This window comes from Dermacentor albipictus, chromosome 2, assembly GCF_038994185.2.
Source record: "Dermacentor albipictus isolate Rhodes 1998 colony chromosome 2, USDA_Dalb.pri_finalv2, whole genome shotgun sequence".
NCBI classification, from domain to species: Eukaryota; Metazoa; Arthropoda; class Arachnida; order Ixodida; family Ixodidae; genus Dermacentor; species Dermacentor albipictus.
In genome coordinates, this window is record NC_091822.1 from 137587896 (window position 1) to 137610353 (window position 22458).

General features: G+C 46.3%; 1 protein-coding gene and 1 long non-coding RNA gene across 2 annotated transcripts; both read left to right on the top strand.

The window, feature by feature from the left end:
* Nucleotides 1–405: 405 nt before the first annotated feature.
* LOC139055775 (probable basic-leucine zipper transcription factor Q) lies at nucleotides 406–15191 on the top strand. The gene is made up of 5 exons (XM_070533321.1): nucleotides 406–448; nucleotides 5604–5762; nucleotides 7870–8035; nucleotides 8147–8153; nucleotides 15060–15191. Exons 1-5 carry the CDS (start codon nucleotides 406–408, stop codon nucleotides 15189–15191), a joined length of 507 nt encoding a protein of 168 aa, XP_070389422.1.
* Nucleotides 15192–17467: 2276 nt separating this feature from the next.
* Nucleotides 17468–22166, top strand: LOC135917716 (uncharacterized). Its single transcript, XR_010569379.2, has 3 exons — nucleotides 17468–18005; nucleotides 18824–18935; nucleotides 19147–22166. It is a non-coding gene; the product is annotated as an uncharacterized lncRNA (long non-coding RNA).
* Nucleotides 22167–22458: the final 292 nt, after the last annotated feature.

A 22458-nucleotide genomic window follows, 5' to 3' on the forward strand; every position in this document is an offset into this window, starting at 1 on the left:
ACATGTCCATGCTGTTTCCACTCGAGACGATCGAATTGACATGGGAAATAGTTGCGCGCGATACTTGTGCACTCGAGACTACTCAGCAGACCGTCTGCCTGTTGAAATCGTTCGCATGATGCATTTGAGTGGAATACGTCAGCACGCATGGTGGTCACTAATTGTTGACTGGAGTGCTCTATAAAAAAAAAAAACGCGATACGGAGGATATGTATCGTGGTTGCAGAAAGATCAGCAGAATATCCTTGTCCTTTGCGCCTTTGCAAATAAAGCGCGTAACCGACCAACAGTGATAACGACAGTTATGCGGGCGCCGTAGGAAGTGAAGAAAAGAAATATAGAAACTGAGCTGAACGGAGAGAGGTGTAATTGACATCACCTTCTGTCAGCGATGCGAAACAAACGATGCGGTACCAAGGTGGCACAGTGGAGAAAATGAGGGACAACGGTACAGCTGCAAAGTGGCTCAGCGCGTTAAAGCAGTTGCGATTCCATTGTACAAGTAAGCCATTCTATAGTGACGGGGAGATGAGGCGGTCCGTGGCTGGCCCAATCTTAATTCCATTCACCAAGTCTGTTTCGCAAGCATGGTTGTAGGCGAATGCGTAGTCGTTAACACCGAGGCTGCTGGCTATCCGTTGTTTTCTGCCAGCGAACTGACGACCACCGTCTTTCGACGGCGGCCGCAATCCTCCACAGCCCCCGTCTACTCGTGCAGCACGGCACAAAACAGGGAGAGGGACAAACTTCCTTCGCCTTATTGTTCTGCCTCGAAGTAACAGAAGGTTCGGATTCGGAGAAGAAGAAAGAGAAAAAGAAGGATCTCGGGAACCGGCGTCCAATTAGAACGAACATGACGCACGCAAATAGCGACCGAGCCGGCTCTCACGCGCACCCGTTGCAGACAGGCCAGGCAGCGAGGGCAAATGGAGCGGAAATAAAGCTAAGGGGACGGCGATGCACCAAAAGCGGGAAAGCGTGCTCCCAGCGCTAGCTCTCTCTCTCTCTCTCTCTGCTGTAGGCACGACGCTTGCACGGGCAAACGTTCTCCGGACGAATGGGGTCAGACACGAGAAGTCTCGATTCACAAATAACGCACGCTCGAATCACTCCGTGGGTTTTCGGTTCGCCGCTGTGGTTTGACTCGACCGCTCTCTAAGTGGCTCGCGGTGTTCGAAAAAAAGAAAGGGAATGGATCAGGGATGTCGGTCTCTAAACCAGTCGCGTAAAAAAAAAACAAAAACAAAAAGAAAGAATAAACCCCGCCCCCCCCCTCACCAGCCACTACCCCCCCCGCAAAAAAAAAAAAAGAAGAGTGGTTCTGGATGCATGCCGCAAGTTGTATTCAAGAAGCTGTCATTGCGTTTCGCCGGGATATGCTGCTCCGAATTGACAGTGCAGCGTTCTTTCCCTTCTTAACTTTTTCTTTCTTTAAGAATTCTTTTCTCTTTTGTTTTATTCTTTGGTCGGTGATTTGCACTGACAGGCGCCAGAAATATAGTCCGTCTAGAGAAGAGTATCAAGAATGACATGATTTCGAGCAGCGTGGAGCGGCCAGAAGCTGCTTGTCCTCGTTGAAAGAGAGCGAGACGCAGAGAAAGCGAGTCAGTTAATGGAGCAAGCTTAAATATGTAACATGATACGATCGAGCAGGAAACAAAGAAAATTGTAGGAGTCGTGCCCATGCTGTGTTTAGGAAAAAAAAGGCGACCTGCACCGTGTAAAGCACTGGTAAAGAAATTGGGACAGAAACTCTACAGTCCACACAAGCCAAGTATTAGTGGCACCATGATGCGTCCCCGCTTACAATTGCAGACAAAATGTCGTCACACTCATTGTGATACCGGATTCGATGAGTCAAGGCAGCGCCGAACCTCTCCGTCTTGTGGCGGTGGTTCAAAATCTTGCGCATCCATTGCACACACAAGAGCCGATAACCAAGATGCTCATGAGAGAGAGAGAGAGAGAGAGAGAGAGAGAGAGAGAGAGAGAGAGAGAGAGAAAGAGGGCTCTTTATTAGAAGAACAGAGAATTCTGCCGGCGCGTATATAACCGCTGGCATGCTACTCTGTATAGGGATTATGGAACCAATTATGGTGTGGCCCGAAGCGTGACTGATGTTCACACGCCCTGCCAATTCATCGATGCTTATCCTCCGTTCTTGTCTAATCAGCTGATTAACCTTTGCAGTTCTGTTGGGGGTGATTGCGCGGTGCCTTCAGCCCGGTCTTAGATCGTCTTTGCAACTTTCACGTCCTTCTTTGAACCGTTTGCTCCAACGATTCACAGTGGCCAATGAAATGCAATGTTCAACGTACACGGCAGCTATACAGCGACTAATTTCTTTTTGGGAAACATCTTCACTGTCATAAACCTCACGACACCACGCTGTTCAAATTTTGGAGTGTCCAATATCTAACGCAAACATGTTCAGCCCAGTGTATGAGTAAATCAAACAACCTTTATCCTCACACCTGCGTCACTTCTGTAAAAGAGAGATGTCTCTGTGCCACGCGCATGCCTCGCACATAATGAACCGAACCATTATGGCGCGGAGTGGCTTGGCTCACTTTCAATCGACTCGCCTTCGTACACTATAAATGCCAAGATACCATGGAATATACAAATGTGAAAATACAGCTTGATAAAGGGCAAAAAGGTGTCACTGGAAACAAAGTTCACTGCACGTATACACAACACCTCGCAACAAGATATTTAAATAAACGTATAAGTCTGCAATACATCTATGTATCTAAGAAAAAGTCACCGTATATAGTGCGTCAAACATCGCAAATAAACATGTTGCAAAACCACAGATTCACAGATCACAGCCCCCTCCCCCCTCCCTCCACTTCCCCTGATGTATCGTGCGCGACGGAAGGCGGCGTGCTTCCTCCCCGCTTTTCTCCCTTGCGCACGCAAGACTGAACCGCCATCGCCGGCTCACAAAAGTCCCCCCTCCCCCCCCCCCCCCCTTACGCTTTCACTTGCACATACAGCACGCGGCGCGAGGTCACCATGTTATCGCCCTTGGACTTTATACGGAACATGAGGGCAACGGCGACGACACGAATGCACCTAGAGTGTCCATATAATTGCTGTCGCAATCATCTAAGAGTGTTAGGCAACTGAAGCATCCCGTGGCCTATTACTTTCCGCAAAGCTTTCACCATGAAACAACTTGCTGCACCGCAACAATGTCTTTTTTTTTGTGGGGCGTGCGGCACCGAAAAGAAATAAGGCAAAGGAAAGCATGTCGGCCACAATCGAATGCCTACTTGGGCACCTAGTGTGGCTACCAAAATAATATCGAAGAAAAAGTGAGACCCTTGGTCCACAGAGAACCCACACGCATACTGCTCGGTATCCTACACAAGGGAGGCCAAATTTTCCGGGGAGGTTGCGCTCAAGCGAACGCGTTGCAATCCGTCGAGTCCTTGCAGTGATGGCGGAGAGCGACCATGCACTGTTTCTTTTTCTCGTCTGCTAGCCAGGAAGCGTCCAAAAGTCTGCTAGGCGAAAATCCACTCGGCCAGAGATAAACGAACGTGCATCGAAGTGCGTCGCGTGGTGGTCGATGCAGCAAGAGAAAAACACATGATGCACTCTGGCTGGTTCCGGCAGCCGACCGGTAGCGAGAACAGAAAAAAAACAACAGAATTGAAGCGGCTCAAAGTATTCTCGCGTATAGAAGTCAAAGCAGAAAAATAAATAACCTAGTTACCTTTGCTGGTTTTAGTGTCTTGACATGGAAGCCTCGGCGCAGGCGAAAAAAAAATTTTTTTCATATTCTTTTCGGTGACATGACGGAACAAAGGAACCATCACGACGATTCGTCTCATCGGACCTCGCTGCGTGCTTTGTCAACTTGTCTGATAGTGTGTTGATTCGGCTTGTCTCTTTGTGTGGTCCGATGTACGACTTTAGAAAAGTCAATGCACCTATGGCGTCAAGTGTTTAAAACAACATTAAACCCCCAAAGTTCAGGAATTGCAAATCTAAAGCACGACCTTGGAAATGTCAGTGCACCTTTCGGACTAAAAGTTTATGAGAACTTTATGACCATAAAGTACCAGAATTGAAATCCATGTGCTCCGTAGATTCCGCGGTCTCATCGATGTGCCGCGACGAGCCCGCTCGTGATCAAAACGCCCTTGAAACTTTGCGCTTCGATGGGGCTCCTTGCGTTACGATATGTGACTCCCGGTGCATGGGCATTACTGCGAAATCCAGCCCAATTTCCCAATGTTCACGCTGAAATGTCTTTTCTAGCGTGAAAAAGGTCATTCTAAACAAAATCCAGCATGACTTGCGGCGCCGGGGGTTGTTTTAGTCGGCGGACGCAAGACAGCACGAAAATATTCCTGGGAAGAGGGGGGGGGGGGGGTTAAAGCCCTATAAGACCTCTTCCCCCTGGCTACGCCCCTGTCCGTGATGACACTACCCCTGTGATCATTGGAGACTTATTTCAGCGTGCACATTTCAAAACCAGACAAGAAATGGTTTACTCAATTTGTGCTAGAAGAGTTTGGTTTGAAGTGCCACACCAAGCCACTCAACAACGGGCCTGTATAGATTTAACTTTGGCCAACGTTCTGTCTAAGCTTGTAACCGAGCCAAACAGTGTATATCACAGTAATAAAAAAAAACCTATCATCACTACCATTATGAAATTATGAAAATACATACATGTACTCTGTGCGATGCGTTACATCTTATTGTCATGCATCGCGCATACAGAGAGCACATAAAGCTGCAACGAGCTTTCATATTTTTTCTTTCTTTATTTAATCCATTGCATGCGCACAATACACAATAGTGTTCGGACCCGTAGCCTCGGCGGCTAGTTCTACTTATCTGCTGGCGTAAAGCGTTCGTTAGCGACATATTCATTAACGTGCAATCATTTTACGATTTTTGTTAATAGTGTCCCTGTGTATAGTGTCCCTCCCACACGCACACAGTACTTACTCTCTCCCTTTTTCCTCTTTCTATTCCCCTTTCCCTTACACCCAGTGCAGGGTAGCAAACCGGGTGCTCTCCTGGTTGGCCTCCCTGCCTTTCCTGTCCTTGGTTTCTCTGTCTTCTACGAGAAAGCTTGTACAGCCGAAGGACGTGTCATACGTGTTGTTATGGCACAAAGTGTGGCAGGATACTGCCGCTATTCGCACCATTGCCACTTATAGCTCAGATTACCCGGTGATGTGTAACAGTAAGAAATTTCGAGGGAAACTAAATAAAGAAAAGAAAACATATCTAAGGAAAATAAGAAAGCCGCTTACGCGTATCACACAATCGCATTGAATACGTAAAAGCACGATGCAGACGGCCCCACCAATAGCTATAACATATAAGCATGAAGCGTTGTCAACATACCTGTTAAGGTCATACAACTGAAAATTCCGTGCCCGTGGAAAACTTAAGCTTAAGGTAGCTCGTATAGAAGCTAATAAGACGGAGTATTTCGTATTGCTTATCGAATTGCCATCTAGCATCTGCCGTTCTTCAGACTTGATAACAAAGCACAACGCAAGAGAAACTTCGATAACGACGCTAATGAGGCATCAGAATTTGCGCGAAAGACCCCGCACGCATTGGCATAGGCAGCTCAGTATGGTGGCTACCAGCAAGTGTTGTGGCACCTACGCAACAACAACAACAACAACAACAACAACAACAACAACAACAACAACAACAACAACAACAACAACAACAACAACAACAACAACAACAACAACAACAAAAGACATGCTGGCTCTCCCGTAATCGAGAGTAGATGTAAGCATAAATGGCTACTGGCAAAGTAGACTGGTTGGAGATGATACTAGAGACTATATTAAAATGGGTGTAGTGCATGTTCGCAACGGCACATCCCACCACACCACACCGCACCCCGCCATACTGTGTACTGGTCCATATGGACAGAATAGTTTTATGGCAAAGACACAACCTCATTGCAAGTCTCGTCTTGGCCAAACGGCCACCGCGGTGAGCCGGACGCTGCCGGCGCACAGGACGCGCCGCGGAGCTCACGGACCGCTGGCATTGAAAGAGCACAGGCAACCCTGTCTCAGCGCCAAAAGATGACAATCAAGTGTATAGTGTAGTGTATCTGCCTTTTGAATGTCGCCCCATATGAAATGACAAATAAAACTTCAGCGTACAAGAAGTTACAGGTTGAGTGATATTGTGAACAGACATTAGGAAGAACTCGGAAGCAATATGTTTTGTAACGTCTCTGTGCAGTAACTAGCGTACGTAGTGCGGTCTTGTACAAAGGGTTGGGGGCTAAAGCAATGGAGACTCAGTTTCCGTATCGTCTCTTGTTGAACTAAACTTCTTTTAAACATCGCAAACGATGTCCGGATGTTCTCGTTGTATTCTTGTTTTGAGTGCCCGGATAACAGCTCAGGATATTGGGTCAAGGTCTCTTGAAGGTCGCCTACAACGGGAACTGAAAGCATTAAATTCTTAATAAAGAAAGGCGGAGCAAACAAATTGCCGTGCGACAAACCACTGTAGGCACTTTGCGCGTATTCGCGGGCGTCTTTCACGCGCGGAAAAACGCGTTTATGTAGCACGCATTGAGCAACAGAAAGCTGCATCGGCAGTTTTTCATGTTGCTCTACAATTTTCTCTCTGACACTTTTCATCTAATTATAATATTGAGAAGTTGCTTAAGTAATTAGAACTAATAATGCAATTGGGTAGAATGAAAAAGTAATCAGAGTATCTCCATGCGCAACATTACCTTGGTTCTGCCCAGCTACGTGGCATTCACATATTTTTTAACTCTGGCTAAAGTTAGCTGGGACACCCTGTAAATGTATTGTGCTAAAAGAGCACCAGGCCTACAAAACTTTTTATCAAGTGATCAGGAATTCTGCCACTATTTTTCCTTGTATGCAGGGAGCAATCGTCGCCGGAACGAAAACCGGGCAAAATAACTTTTAGAACTCTCGAACCCATCGGCGAACACTTTGCATACAGCACTTAATCCAAGACATCGAAGCCAGTTGAAACAGCGGCTAGGTGGCGTGTCGTGTGAAAATGTATGTAGTAAAGTACTTGCAATCGATGCGGTCCTCACTGATAAATAATATTAAATAAATGATTTCCGATTTCACTATCTATATAATTATTCACGGTACGTTGCCGTATGTCGATTCGATCGAAATTAAATGTTTCCCTTCATTGCGTCGTGTAGATCATGTGTCATCTTAAACACGGTCCTCGCGACACGTAAGGAATGTGGAGCGCTAACGAATGTAATTACTGGGCCTGAAGAAAGATCATAGCTTCGCCCAAAGTGCGATTAACTGGAGTTGAGCAAAGCCTGAGACTCAGCGCTCTTAATCTCCTTTAATTTCCATGGTTTCACTTAGCGCCTGAGCGGTGGTAGGAGCTGGACTGCGTAGAGCATAGTCTATTTAAGGGCGCACTTTAACGACTGTGGCACAACTACTGAGGCTGTTTGACGTATAGGCTCACAGTTCACACATGAGTGCCGTCTGCCTTTACCGATGATTACCAGTTACCTTATTCACGCGTCGTGAATTGGGTGCTTTGCCTAGAGGAAAGGCGCACGGCATAGCGCCTATTAAGCCATATACGCCCCGGTGAATCCGAGTCTCTACGAGGCGCAGTTTACAGCGCGGGATCGGCTTATCACCTACCACGACATCTGCACACACTACCGATTGGACCGTTTAACCTTTCCACCACTCGTGGGCTAATCTCCGCGTAGGTGTGAAGTTCTGTGGCGACAGCTGCAGACTCGCACCTTTCCCTCCCCTTACCTCCTCCACCGCATTCATCCCTCCATTTACCTTTCTCCCTCTTGTAAATTCTGCGTCTCTCCCAAAGCAGAGTTAAACCACATCATGTGGGGGTGCCCTAACTACCCCCTTGCCCCTTTCCTCAAGCAATTAATAGCTAGTGAGGAGCAGTGGGAGGCTGTCTTGCGGAGCTCGAGGCCCGACCTTCAGGAGGCCATCCTGCAGTGGGCTGAGAGGATAGAGGAGGCCTACTTCAAGTAGTTCCTCCCATCCCCCCCCCCCTCTATTCCGTTGTCCCCTTCCCTTTAATGAGGGATAAATAAAGTTTTTCATTCATTCATTCTAATTTTCTTTGACACTCGCTGCAGGGGTCCAGTGAGTGGCTATGATGTTCCACTGCTGAGGTTGCGGGTTCGATTCTCAGCAGCATTTAGATGGGGCAGGAATGCAAGAACGCTCGTGTACCGATGCTTCGGGGCGCTCGTGAAAGAACTCCAGGCTGTCCGAAAACTACTCTGGAACCCTCCACAGATTCGGGGCGTTAAACCCAACAATTTAACTTTCTTGTTTTTGACACGCAAGGTGTACGTAAAGGCATACTGCGAGCTACCGCGTATGTTATCACTGAGATGTAGGTATATTGCGACGCACACGGATGATGACGTCTCCGGAAACATTCAAAAGAAATCGAGAACTCCTAGCAGCAGCTGCCACCTTTAAAGGGACAAATAAAGGTAAACACTGAAGCAGTTTAGACTGACAATTATTATTATTTGTTTTGAACACATATACACAATTAACAGGAAAGGGAAAGCGAGGAGCAGGCTGGCAACTGCCACCGGAAGGGGCACAACGCCTGCCTACAGAGTACTGTTAAGAAACACAGTTTTCGTTTGCTTAAACACGCAATCATAGGTTGTTTATCGGAATACAAAATGAAAGTGAAAGCAGTAAAAGCCATATTTTTTAAATTTCGCGCCGCAACCTCAGCGATCGTGGGTCAGCGTGACGTGACGAATGTTAGTACCTTTTTTGTTTGCGGGCCACGATAAGGCTCCATAAAAGTTGCTGCATCTTGCTATTCAGTTGTTGGCTTATATAGAATATAGCCCATCCAAACCGATAAAAAAAAGATGGACTCCGCCAAAGCAGGCATATAAAATTTCATGACGTCCTCGCAAACTGGTGTGGGGGATTCAAGGCGGCTTGGCCGCCCGTCTCTCTTTTCTGTCTTACAAAGCCTATGTTGGTGATAAGAGTGATCTTTTTAACTGTAGAAGGTTAGCTTACTAACAAAGCCGAAATTACATTTTCATTTAGTCTACAGTTATTAGGATACCCGAATGTGTACTGCCATAAGGACGAAAACTGTCGCATTTTGGGTGAATTCCTGTCATTGTGACTGAAATACTTGTTGCTGTAATATAAATTTACTGTAGTAAAACCTATCGCAACAAAGAAGGCGGTTTTGTTGTAACGAGGAAAATATACGCCGGCAATGTGACCAATCGTTGAGTCGCGGTTAGCTCGGTCGTGACCACAAAAGCGTTCGTCATCCCTAAAGAATGGCAGAATCACGGAACGTTTTACTGTTCTATTCAGAGACATCGTCTATCATTTCTATAAGTACCCACGGTGATATAGCAACTAAGAAGCACGTAAAGAAAGGAGACAACAGATCAACACCATGCTTTCTTCGTTGGTTAGCAGAACAAACGGAACTCTCTCAGACTTACAAAATACATAATCAAGGTTGGCTCCCTCAGATATCAGACTAACCAAATTGGAACAAGCTAGGCTAACTCTGACTCAGTCTCATTAAACTAGAGTATACACTGAACTCAATAGGACGCATACTATACTCGCGGACAGCTTTCTGTGGCTATGAAGGGAAATCTATGGGGGCGGAGCTTGTGCACATGCGTTACCACGCCATGTAGTCCGGCAGCGTCTGACGGTGCTTTTTGTTGCTCGGAACAGACGCTGAATCGGACGCAGCTTCCACGTGCGACGGTGGCGCGTTTGCCCAGACGCAGAAGGGAAAAGCCTCAAAATAAGTAAACCTTTACATTCAGTGGTGTGTTTTGTCTTATTTAAGTGTTGCTAATGAGGTGTTTATGTTTTCTCTTCCACAGCTTAAACTAACGTGGATGAAAACGCGGGACTCCTTTAAGAAGGGCTCTCCCTTGTGCGCGCTTTGTCCCCGTAGCTTTCCCTTGATAGCCATAGAAAGTTGTCCGCGAGTATAACAAAAATCACGTTAAGGAAAGCTCACCCAGACTCGAAAGATCACAGACTTATATTCACCCAAGCTCACTAAGATTCAGAGAAATTTCGGCTCACTGACCTACATAATAGTGAGCCGAGACTCGTTGTAACTTAACCAATCACAGAATCACACAGACTCGCGGAATCATGGCTTACTCGACTCATGCCATCCCGGAGACAGCCAGGTTCGCAGGCTCAGACTCCCTGGATTGAGATTCGCAGGCCCACAACTTACTCATCCGTTGTATCGCCAGCTAACGGCAAAGGTATTAGCTCAATTAAGAACCATACGTGCGTACAATGGCGTCAAAAGCGGCGGTTTACATTAGCCAAACTGCAGATGCAACGTATTTTCAATTTTCGGTCTGTGGTTCAAAGAAAAGGGGCCTGGCAACACGTATGCCACTAGGTGTACTGTCGAAGACTGCATACTGTTACATCAGCGTTTCGAAACCGGTGTAGCCAATGGTCTTGACGAATAAAGGTGCCGCGCACGACGCAAACTCCAGTGACGGTTCTTTCTAGTGGATTCAGATGGTGGTGGATTAAATTGGGCTCAACGGACATCATCGACAGCGTTGAAGGTTTGCCAGACGCTTCAAACGATGCTGCGGGAACTGAGGTAGCAATTCACAAACTCGGCCTTAAAACAAGAGGGCCGGGACGCGTGCGGCACAAGTGGAACAAACCGTCAGCAGACAGATGGGAGGAGTGAGAGACGTGGGAAAAAACCCTCCCAAGGCGGAACACCGAGCAGCGCTTCGTTAATTGTTTACCGTGCACATTCTGCCATGTTATGCTCTGCCCCAAGCTGCCGGCGTTCCCATAGGCCGTTCCCGCGCTTGATCGCCTGTCTGCCACGCACTGGGCGATACCAGCCGGACCCGGAGGGAACAGCAGAAAGCTGCTCAGCTGTCCGATGGAACGCAATTAGCGAAGAACAAGGTGGGCAGTATTACTGCTCTGCTGCGGGAACCGCGGCACGTGGTAGCACGATGTTGTTAACCTTGAAGTTTGAGAGAACTTCCGAACTTTCTTGAAGCGTAGATGGATGCTTCGCGTGACTCGGATCGCACTTTATGGCATTCTCTTTATTATATCTTATTTTTTTTTGTCTGTTAGGCAACCACCGCCCTGCTATTATGAAAAAGAAAGAAAGATTCAGAGGTAGCTGGAGAAGTAACTAATATTTTGTTCAGAAACTCCATTCTTCTAAGACTGCATTTCATAACTTAAATTAGGTTAATTGTCGACTTTCCTGAACAGCTTAACGTCAGCACTTACTCGATAATAGCAAATTCGTAAGCAGCGATAACATACGAGGAAAAAAGTGCTTTACGAGTTGTTTTACTCCCGACAAATAAACATTGCGACAGACGACTTTTCAAGGAACCCTATACCCTGACTCTGCGAGAAAGTTGCCAATACGACGTCTGCACTGCGGTCACACGCATACATCACTAAAAAGCCACTTGTTTTCTCGCGGCAATGGTAAGAAAGTTTACGGACGGAGTAGTGTTTTATTCGCTGACGGCCTCAAAATCTCTGTCACTGCAATGACCTCGGCAAACATCGCGTCGTCCGCTGAGTTGGCGTCGGCGACGACCCAGTGACGCACGCCGTCTTGCCTCGTGCACGTACAGTGCCATAGCGCCGGACAATCGTCAGCGTCCCGTCGAAGCCTCTGATGACCCATTGTGGTAGTTGCCTTGGCAGTTTCCACTGAGGGAGAAGAATTGTATTGCTCTATAGGCGCGTGTTGCGCATACCGGACGGCCAAATGCGCTCTTGTCGCAGTTTTTTTTTCACGCTGTAATCAAACTTTATGGGCTCTTTACTACTTCCAGCCCCTATTCTATTTGCACTTGTCTTACTATTTCAACGTTTCGATTAAACACTCCAGTTAACTTTTCCTGTGCTGCCCCCCTGTGGCTTCATTGCATGTTTCTTCGTACGATATTGACTGGTGAAAATCGAGCCCCTCGGTTTCTCTTATTCTTTTCGATCCCTATTGAGAGTCATATGTCAGCGGTTCAAAAGCAAAAAAAGAAAAGTGTGAAACAGTCCTTTAATACAAACTGGAAAGTTTTGCTTGGCGTGCCACCTATAGCATGCTGCTTCAGATAAAGACGACGAGAAATGAAATGACACGCGCTGCGAGAACGACAGGTACGTAGCGCACGAAAATTAGACGAGGACACACAACGTACAGAATTAAAATGTCTCATCCAAACGAGTGACTCTCAGGAAGGTTAAATGCGCCTTCCTAAACCCGCGTTGCACGGGCGGCATTTAGTCCATGGTTCTTAGTCCGTTCCTGATGTGCATTCACTGCAGGCATTAGGACAATCGGAGAAGAGACGGCGTATTCCGCTTCGTATATGGCGTACGGCTTGTGCATCGGAATTTCACGCGCTCCAAAAGACCATACATGTTTTGTTACAAAGTCTGTGCACTGCCTCTACGCAGCCTGTTGACTCAGGGACTCGCATCCTTGTTGAATGTTGCCTATAAGCGTCCCAAAACAACACGATTTTAAGTGTATGGATACGTCAGCAGAATACGGATACGTCAACAGCCCATCAGCCATTTTTGTCTATGCGGACTCTAAGACGATCGCTCTACTTTCAATAATGAAAAGCACAAGTCTTTTGGTAGCGAAGTACTCCACTTGGAATCTATACAGTCTGCCCTTAAATTCATTTCAACAGCAGAGGTTCCGCTTCACTTACATGCCACTGAGCTACCGTTTAGGCGTGGCGCCCTTACCTTGCAGTCAGGTATCTTTCTCCCTGAGCTTGACGGCACATGAAGAGTGGAAGATTAGCGAAAACAAACAGCTTGCAATGCGGAAGCTAAGTGTGATAGGATAAAGCTGCCAGGCACCGTCAATCATGCAGCTGGCAGGCTAGTACCCCCGCTCGCGTTTAGGAAAAAATACGGTGCGCAAGCTTATGTTACGACTCCTTTGCTGTTGATCACAGTTCTCGGCAGAGACTGTATAGTTTTACGAGCGTGAACATGGACCATTAACGCGATTGCCGCTGTCTAGACACATGGCTTGCGAAACGCGCTGATGGCGCGAATTTCGGCGCCCGGTTGATCCTTTCGAAACGCGTTCGCTTTGTCGTCTTTGAGGCGTAAACGAGGCGCGACCGGCGGCTTGAACCCGCTGCGGCCAACTCCCCCCCCAATTTCGACACAGGTGTCACGGTGACTTAAGAGAAAGAACGTGATTTATAGTACTCTGGGCCGATCGCGCCACCACCTGCTCTGGCCTTTCGGTATTCGAACGGGTGAGCTTGGCCACGTTTCTAATTTATCGAGGCAGACACCGAGTAAATTCGAAAGGAGCGTGCGTAATTTGTTTACGTACATCACGTTTAACTCTCAAACGGAACGCCCACTCAGTCTTCCGGAATCAATTATCCCTAGAGCTTGCAAGATTATCTTTTTACGCGTGAATTTCTGCCTAATGTAACACGTGAGTCTTCTTTTTTCGCAACATTGTTAAAAAAACATTGTAGGTATAATGCATTCAGTGCTGTTGAGGTGATCACCTCAACACCAGCTCACCTCACCTTGAGGTGAGCTGCTCAAAGGTGATTCACCTTTGAGACTGATCTGTAAGAATGACATTAAGGATATCCGAGTGAGTGATTGAGTTTGGCTACGCTCTAAAGTTTAAAGAAAGCTACTTAGTAAAATAGAAAAAAAACTCGCGTCATTTCTGCACGTGTAGTACAGCCCCTTCTTAAGTGGAACGCAGTTACAGCCGAAATACGCAATAACGCCAGGCAACCTTTTCACGCACACATTTCTCCCTAGTGCATCATGTCATGTCATCATTCTTGCGAGATGGTCGAAGAAATAGTGCGATTACCATGGATTCATCGGCATTTAGATGTCACATTTAAAAGCACACCACACTGTACCTATGGGGGCAGTTCTTTGTGAAAATAGAGATTTAAGTTGACAAATTCACCTGTCGAAGCGAGCCTGTCGTATAGAGGCACGTCTTGCCCATAGCAATAAAGAAGGATTAGGTACTAATAACAAGGCCAAAAAGAAAGAGGAAAATGGCCGAACTATATAGCCTGAAATGAGGTGAGGAGAACGAGACAAACCGCCCCGACTAATTATCAGCAATCCAGAGTGGTAACAGTATGGAAGTAAAGCTCAGGTGATCACAAGAACTGCCACTACCGGTAACCGGAGAGAACTATCCCCAGAGGGGACCGAACAATCGCGAATCTCGGGCCTCGGCCAACGCAGCACTGTGCAGTGCGCGCAGAACAAAGAGACGGATCCAACGTGACCGCACATGGCCGACAGCGCGTTCCCGGCGCCGAGAGGCCCGCGTATACGTGGGCCCGCATTTCATTAGGCGCCCAATCTGGCCGCCGCCACCGCCGCCCGAGTAAATAAGACGGCAACGCGCTCGTCGGCGGGCCTAATAGCACTCGCCTTGCGTCGCCGGCCATATCGAGCGGAAGGTCTGAGGGAGGAGGAAGCGGCGGAGGGGTTGACGGACGCTCTCGGACGACTGCGATCGGCAGCAGTCGACGGCGCGGCTTTGATTAGAGCAGCTGTAATTGGCCTTACGTCTCCGCGAGGGAGGGACGCGCACTACGCGCTGGGTCGCCCCGTCCGTCGGTCAAGCGCTTGCACACAGCCAGACAGCCTGAGCCTTTTTGTTTGGTCATCTTTCTTTTTCGTTTCCTAAGCGGGGTACCGACGTCTAATTTCCTGTTCATTTTTATGTTCCTTCTTTCTTCTTGACAAGTAAATGGCAGAGGTTACGAAACGTTGTAATCCTTTTCATGTCTGTTCTTTTCACGTGAGAAAGAACAGAGAGAGAGAGAGAGAGAGAGAGAGAGAGAAAACGATAGTTCAGAAACCGCCTTACTCGACAGTGCCTGGTCATGAGTGTACCTTGAAGGAAGTCGGAACAGAACTGGAGTTCACAGGAAGACGGAAACGTGCAATGATCAAGAGTGAAAAAACTCAAAGCAACAACAACAACAACAACAACAACAACAACAACAACAACAACAACAACAACAACAACAACAACAACAACAACAACAACAACAACAACAACAACAACAACAACAACAACATTCATCCGCTTTAGGCCACTGAGCCACCGCTGTTACTGAAGTTCTACGAAATACAAGGGAATAATTGCGGAGTGCGCCTCAAGATCTTGCACCTCCCGCCTCTCAGATGCATACTTTTAAGTCAACGTAATGCAGTGGATTTTTATAGGGCTCCCAAATTTTATGGATAAAAAGAGAAAACTAACACCACAGAATTAAAATTTGCTCACCACCTCTGGCTTAAAATATGCAGTAAGCCTTTTGAGAGACGCGCGCTTCTTCGTGACATTTTGTGATTTACATTATGCATAAACACTTTTCCCGCACCTTCGTGCTGTGCTCTATAGGAAGCCATTTTCACAAGTGTGTTGAGAATTGCGCAACACATTATATACGAAGCGGAAATAAATTATGCCGATTCGGGAGGATAGCGGCAGGTAAAAAAATAGAAGAGTTTAAAGAGTCTACGTGAACCATCTCCGAAGTAGTTTCATGGGTCAATCTCTAATTTGCAAGAGGGCGCTGCTGTCCGGTCTCAAGACACACAGTTCTTTAATGAGCCATTTTTTTACTAATGTATTCGCATATTAAACAGGTTTTCCAGAGCTAGTCGTATGCATTGGTGCTGAAACGAAGTTCTGGCTTGAACTGCATAGGCAGTGCAATCATTCTGCCTAATGGGCAAGCAAAGAGGCCATACATCGTTTAAAAAACGAAACAGTTAATGGAAAACGCATAAAGCCATCCTGAACGGAAACTCAAAGAACCCAGTTATGCGAGGAACTTGAGTTATGTTTTTTTTTAACGAGAGCACCTCACAAGACGGCACACGAAGGCTGAGTAGTTAATGAAATTGCATTTTTGAAGTAGAGCAATTACGCGTTCTGTAAAAACTATTTTTTTTTTGCTTTGATGTAGGATATATTAGTTGAAATACTGCGAACTCTCGTGTGACGAAAACAGAACGCAAAGGGATAAGGGAGGGGGGGGGGGGCAGGGCGATTAGCAACATTTTCTAAAAAAATGTACGACATCACAATTTATGACAAGAAATGGGCAGTAGTAGTCTGGCTAACATGGCTACCAAGACAAATATAGTTAATATGAGCGATTAGGGCCCAGAACGCAAAGAACGCTGACAAAAACGAAACCGTCTTTATGTTTATGGCAATGCAACAGAAAACAAAAAAAGAAAGAAGAATGTGTGAGTTTTGTGTTCGGAATAATAAAAAAGAGCCTTTGGTTTATTGATTGGTATTGCGCAGAAAAAGTCAAAACAATTGGTCTTTATGACTGGGCCACGTCGGGACTCGCAATTTACTCAAAAGTCGGGACTGTCGCTGTAAATTTAGGATGGTCGGCAACGCTGATCAGTTGGTCAACGAAATCGTAAAATTTAGATAGATAGATAGATAGATAGATAGATAGATAGATAGATAGATAGATAGATAGATAGATAGATAGATAGATAGATAGATAGATAGATAGATAGATAGATAGATAGATAGATAGATAGATAGATAGATAGTACTGAGAGGTTGGCCTAGTCATGTTGCTGTCCTGTTACTCCAGTATTGATAAATCTGCACACTTAGGAAAATTGCACCCTTAATGATGTTTTCTAGCGTCTATAACTCACCCCCGTACAAACATAGAAAAGGGTGTTTAGTGAACTAATACACCCATTTGATAGGGTAATTTTTTCTGATAGCATCCTTTCCGCCAAAGTGTGTTTCGCCGAATTGCACATTACATTTTATTTTTGCATGCATATTTCTTTATACTATCCCTATCCTTGTCTTTCATACTTGTGCGGAAGGGATCGCAAAGTGTTCTCCGAGACGCTTATAAAAATTAACCGAAGGAGAGAGAATCCGCTCAGCCTGATTCGAACTGGGAACCTAAACAGGTAGATGGCGAGTAGAAAACGGCATATCTCTCGACTACTTCGCCGACGTAAGCACCGCAAATAATACAGAAGCTTAAGAGTACAGTAACGCCTCTACCTGGTCTGATAGGCCTACGCCGTGTTTGTCAATGTTCAAGGTCATCTGTAAATCCGCACCAAAGGGAAACAATTTAAGTGAAGCTGGCAGTAGAACGTGCAAGGCGGGAATCAGATAAGGGCACAACGTAACTGTGTCACTCCACTTTACGACCGGGGCGCGCCATCTCCTCAATAAATGCCTTAGGCCCAAACAATGAAACGTTCCTTTCCTTCGAGCGCTTCCTAACCTTACGTGAGGCCTCCTTACAGCGAAGGACCGATGGAGGAAGCAAGCATACTCTGAAAGCTCCCAGGGGTGGCACACTCTCAAGTTCAACTAATGGCCACAGAGGGCGAAAAAATCGACCGCGCGGCGCTGCTAAAGAAACAGGCATAGTACGCCAATTAAAAAGGTTCCCCGTTGAGCGCATTATCTCCCGCTAGAGGCGCCGTAGTAAGCGCAATTTTAACCTTCAAACTTTCTTCAACAGTAAACGAAGCGTTTTTATCGCATGATAAAGACTACAAAAGTATAATTCCTAATTTGACATTGTACTTTTCATTACCAACTTTGTTATTTTTTGTCATTTTAAACGCAAAATAGCGTTCAGCATCATCGACCTCCCACGTGACCTCTGGCCTGGATTTAAAATTTTTACCGGTATGTTCGCGTGCACGGCAGGTACGGATTCCTTGGTTCGTACATTGGTTGGTTAATTTGTGCTAACACCAGTTTATTGCGCTTCGATATCTCGCGTTATTTAACTTGGAGTGTAAGCCTGAAAGCTAGGTTTCAGTCGTGAGCCATGTGGAACACGTCTGCATCGAAATGGGAGCCGGGTCCTGCTGCGACTGGGGACAACAATACCGGTGAGTCGTTTAACATCACTGCTTCAATCGCTATGTAATTTATTCGTCTCGTTAACTTACAGGCGGAGGTAAGTTAACGAACTAGATGCTGCATTACATAAGGGCAGTCAGGACCCTCCGTTGCTGTTTCCGAAATAAACTTTCAGTTGCGGGACCATCATTATGCACACATTCACGAAAGAAACGATATCGGAACGCGCGTCACATTTTTCATCTCGTTTTAGCCGTAGCCGTGACTGAGTTGCCTTATCAATATATTTTTTTTTTCGAGTCCGCCGGCAACTTCTTTCGTTCACAGAACCGAATAACCTTTTGATAAACTGAAGCTTGAATTTAATGTATTAAACAGCTGCACACATGATAATTCACCCATATTTCGTACCTGTTGGTTCCAAATGTTCTTGCTGTTCAGTTTGGCTTACCTCAGGACATCTATTTTTGCAGTAGTGAAGCGGTGCATCACGTTCATGCACAAAAAGAATGCATCAATTCTAATAGCTTGACGTCTTTCATCTATTTGCTTGTGAAATCAGCAGTGTGATCTCTTCTAGTGTATAAACGAGCGCACAAATGTTCTTATTTGTGATCTTAATAATACTTAAGCTGTTGACATGCATTGTAGTTACGCAGACATCGATTTTACGGAGAGTAACCATATTTATTTACCATGCTGCTTAAGCGCCCTAGAACAAACAGTGTACATTTGCATGTGTTCTGTAGTCACAAACCGTTGCAATGTATATGTCGCACCGTTTCGCATTTTATATTGCAAAATTGTGCTTATTCGATTTCTGATGCAGTCAAAATTTCTGTTCCAGACATGCAGTAATGAGGGTGGCACCAGTATAAAGCAACACACTCCATGCACTAAACAGAAGCTGCTGCCTGCTACAACAAGGTCATTGTGTGGACTTTGGCTGCTACTACAAGGTAAACAACACCTGGTTCAGAAATAAATATGCCTGATATATGCTGTATTGGCTTGCTAGTCTTGAGATACACGTCATTCGTTTGTAGCAGACGATATGAACATTTGTTCATGTTTACAGTTCAGCATAATTAGTTCGAACATAAAAGAAAACACTACATGAGTTTGGATAATCTTTGCTGTATCTCATGTGCCATTGTTTTGCCCCAACAGAGTCTGTGCCAAGTACATCTTGGTCATCACGGGAGCCCCCATCTACACCAACAGGAAGGGGCTGGAGCTGAATTCACAAGACCACGAACAAAGAAGCCATTCCAGAATTATTTGGATGAGATATCAAGTCTACGGACGACTGTTTCAAGAGTGAAAAGAGCCTACGCCATCATTCCACCAGCACGGATATTGGCCGAGTCATCCAGGTACCTCAACAACAAAAATTATTTGTCTTCAGATGTACCTGCAACCTCTGAACAAGCACAGACGACGCTGGCTAAGAGTGTTCTGTCAGCTTGCCCTTCCTTAGGGAGCTCCCTGGCCTTGCCAATTCTTGCCAAGTATAATTTTGTTTCAATGAATGCACGCTTCTTCATTCCACACTTTTGTTAGAGATCATTCCTATTCCTCATACAAACATTAAAGGTCAACCGATTCATTGCTCATACTTAATGCCAGTCACTGTCTAGTAGCACAACATATGTGTAGCAGTTCTTTCTAGTGTATGTTGCCATGTGCAATTCCTCTCCTGAAATAGCTGATGCGGCATTGGCGTGTGTCTTGCATTAACCTTTACACTGTGTGCTATGTAGCATTTAACTTTTGTTAATGTTTTTGGCTTTCAATGCTTGCAAGGTAGAGTGGCTTCTTTCTTGAATGCAAGCTTTCTCATTCCCATATTGAATTCCTAGTCTCATTCAGGATTGCTATTCTTGCTCGACAGCCTGTGTTTTTGTGCAAGCTACATTGAAGAGATTGATTGCAGAATATGGTTTCGGCGCTGTGCGACTCAATACTTGTCACCGTGTTACGTTTCTCATATGTGGGAGCCTGGTCAGTTGCATTGGGAAACAGTCTCTCGAGGCAAGCACCTGCTCCTACAGTCTGCACAGTGACATAGACTGCGAATTTACACGCACCGTGGTTGGTGCTCCCCGTTCCGTCCTTTCCTGCTGCTGCCGTGTGCAAATTTTGCTTGTGGCCTTCCTCAGCCATGATTTGGCGTCAACGGAGACTCTCATACATAATTACATGGTTCTAAGTGTATGAAGTTGATATCCACATTTGTGGAAAGGCCTGCAAAATAGTTATGTCCACAAAACCGACGATGTCCATATATGGAGAATGTGGCGGACCAAGTGTGAGTTACACATTAGTGGCATGCAATAGAACAAAAAGAAACATGCAGGTTGGAAAGGTGGTAACGCTAATATGCCGGGCACTCCATGTCGCTGTTGGCTGTGGCAGCAGATGCTTGCGTCACCCGATTGTTTCGCAATGCAAGTTGCTCATATTCAACGCCGACTGTCGATACTAACACGTGGGACACACTGTCCAATCTGCTTGTGCTGCTGGTTGTTGCTTGTTACCAGACTGCAGTGTGCGACGAAGGCAAGCGCTATGCCTACAGTCGGATGGTTGAATGTGCCGCAAGCAGCTCATGTGCGTGTATGCTCACTGTTGTCATGTAGATCGCAGCCAATGCATAGTGCCAATGTATAGATTGAGCGTTATGTTAGAGTATGCTGAAGTGATTTGATTACATAATCTTGTTTCAATGTTGTCCCACTTGTTCATGGTTGCCATGTTACATTTCTGGGATGTGGCAGCCTGTTTAGTTGTATTGGCCAACAGCCTCTCAAGGTAAGCACCTGCTCCTGCAGTCCACACAGTGACACGAACTCCTTGTTTACATGTACTGTGATTGGTGCTCCCTGTTTGTCCTTTCCTGCTGCAGCCATGGGTAAAGTGTGCTTGTGGCCTTCTTTGTACATGATTTGGCGTGAACAGAGACTATCATACATGATTACATGGTTTGAAGTGTATGAAGTTGATATCCACATGGGTGGAAAGGCCTGTAAAAGTGGCTGCGAATTGGCGATTCCCACAAAACAGACCACATCCATATTGAGAGCAGGTGGGGCACCAAGTGTGAGCGACACATTAGTGGCCACTGAAAGAACAAAAAGAAACGTGCATGTAAGAAAGGAGGTAACACTAGGATGCCAGGTAGTTCACGTCGCTGTGTTGGCTATGGCAGCAGGTGCCTGCGTCACCCGATTGATTTGCAGTGCAAGTTACGGTGACTGTCATTGCAAACAGGTGGGGTACTGTCCAATCTGCTTGTGCTACTGGTTGTCACTCGTTACTAGACCACCATGTGCGACGTAGGCAAGCACTGTGCCTGAAGTCGGATAGCTGAATGTGCTGTATGCAACTTGTAGTGCGTGAATGCCCACTGTTGTCATGTGGATCTTAGCCAATGTACAGTGTATTGTCTGAACCTTATGCGGTGATTGAATGCAGAGTCTAATTTGATAATGGTCGCCGTGTTATGTTTCTTCGATGTGGCGACCTGGTTAGCTGCATGGGCAACAGTCTCCCGAGGTAACCATCTGCTCCTGCAGTCCACACAGCGACAAAGACTCCCAATTTACATGCACCGTAATTGGTGCTCTCCCCATTCGACATTTCTTGCTGCAGCCGCCGGCCGATTATGCTTGTGGGCCTTCATCGGCCGTGATGTGGCGTGAGCGGAGACAGCACACGTTATTACATGGTCCGAAGTTGATAGCCACATGGGTGGAAAGGCCTGCAAAAGTGGCTGCAAAATGGTGATGCCCACATGGAGAATGTGGGGCACCAACTATGAGTTGCACATTAGCGGCCCCCGAAAGACCAAAAAGAAACGTGCAGGTTGGAAAGGCGGGAACGCTAAAATGCCGTTTAGTCCATGTCGCTGTGTTGGTTGCGGCAGCAGATGCCTTGCGTCACCCGATTGCTTCGCAATGCAAGTTACGGCTACTGTCAATGCAAACAGGTGGTGCACTGCCCAATTTACTTGCGCTACTGATTGTCGCTCGTTACCAGATCGCCATGTGCGGCGACGAAAGTGAGCAGTTTACGAGCTCGCGTTAATGGTTTCAGCGCATCTCGACATGCAAATTTTATTTCTGATCTTGTATGAGAAGGTGCACTGGTTTTATTCTGCCAATAAAGTCGCACGTCCTGTTCACTCACTTGTGGCTTGTTTGTATGGGCGTCAGTAGAGGCTCTTTAGTCTCCTGGCCATTAAAACGCGGCAGCTGAGGCATGCCGCAAAGCCAGCGAGGCGAACACGGCGCGTACCCAGCGTACGCCACCGCTGTAAAGCGGCCATATTGAATAGTGTACTAAAAAAAAAATTTTCCGCTTCCTGTTTAAGTAGCGCCATCTGTCGGGTTCCCCACTAAGTTCCATGCGCTGCCGCTTCTTATTTTCGAACCACTGTGGAAGGTACAGTTTCCCTTCTCTAAAGTTGTTCTTTATTCT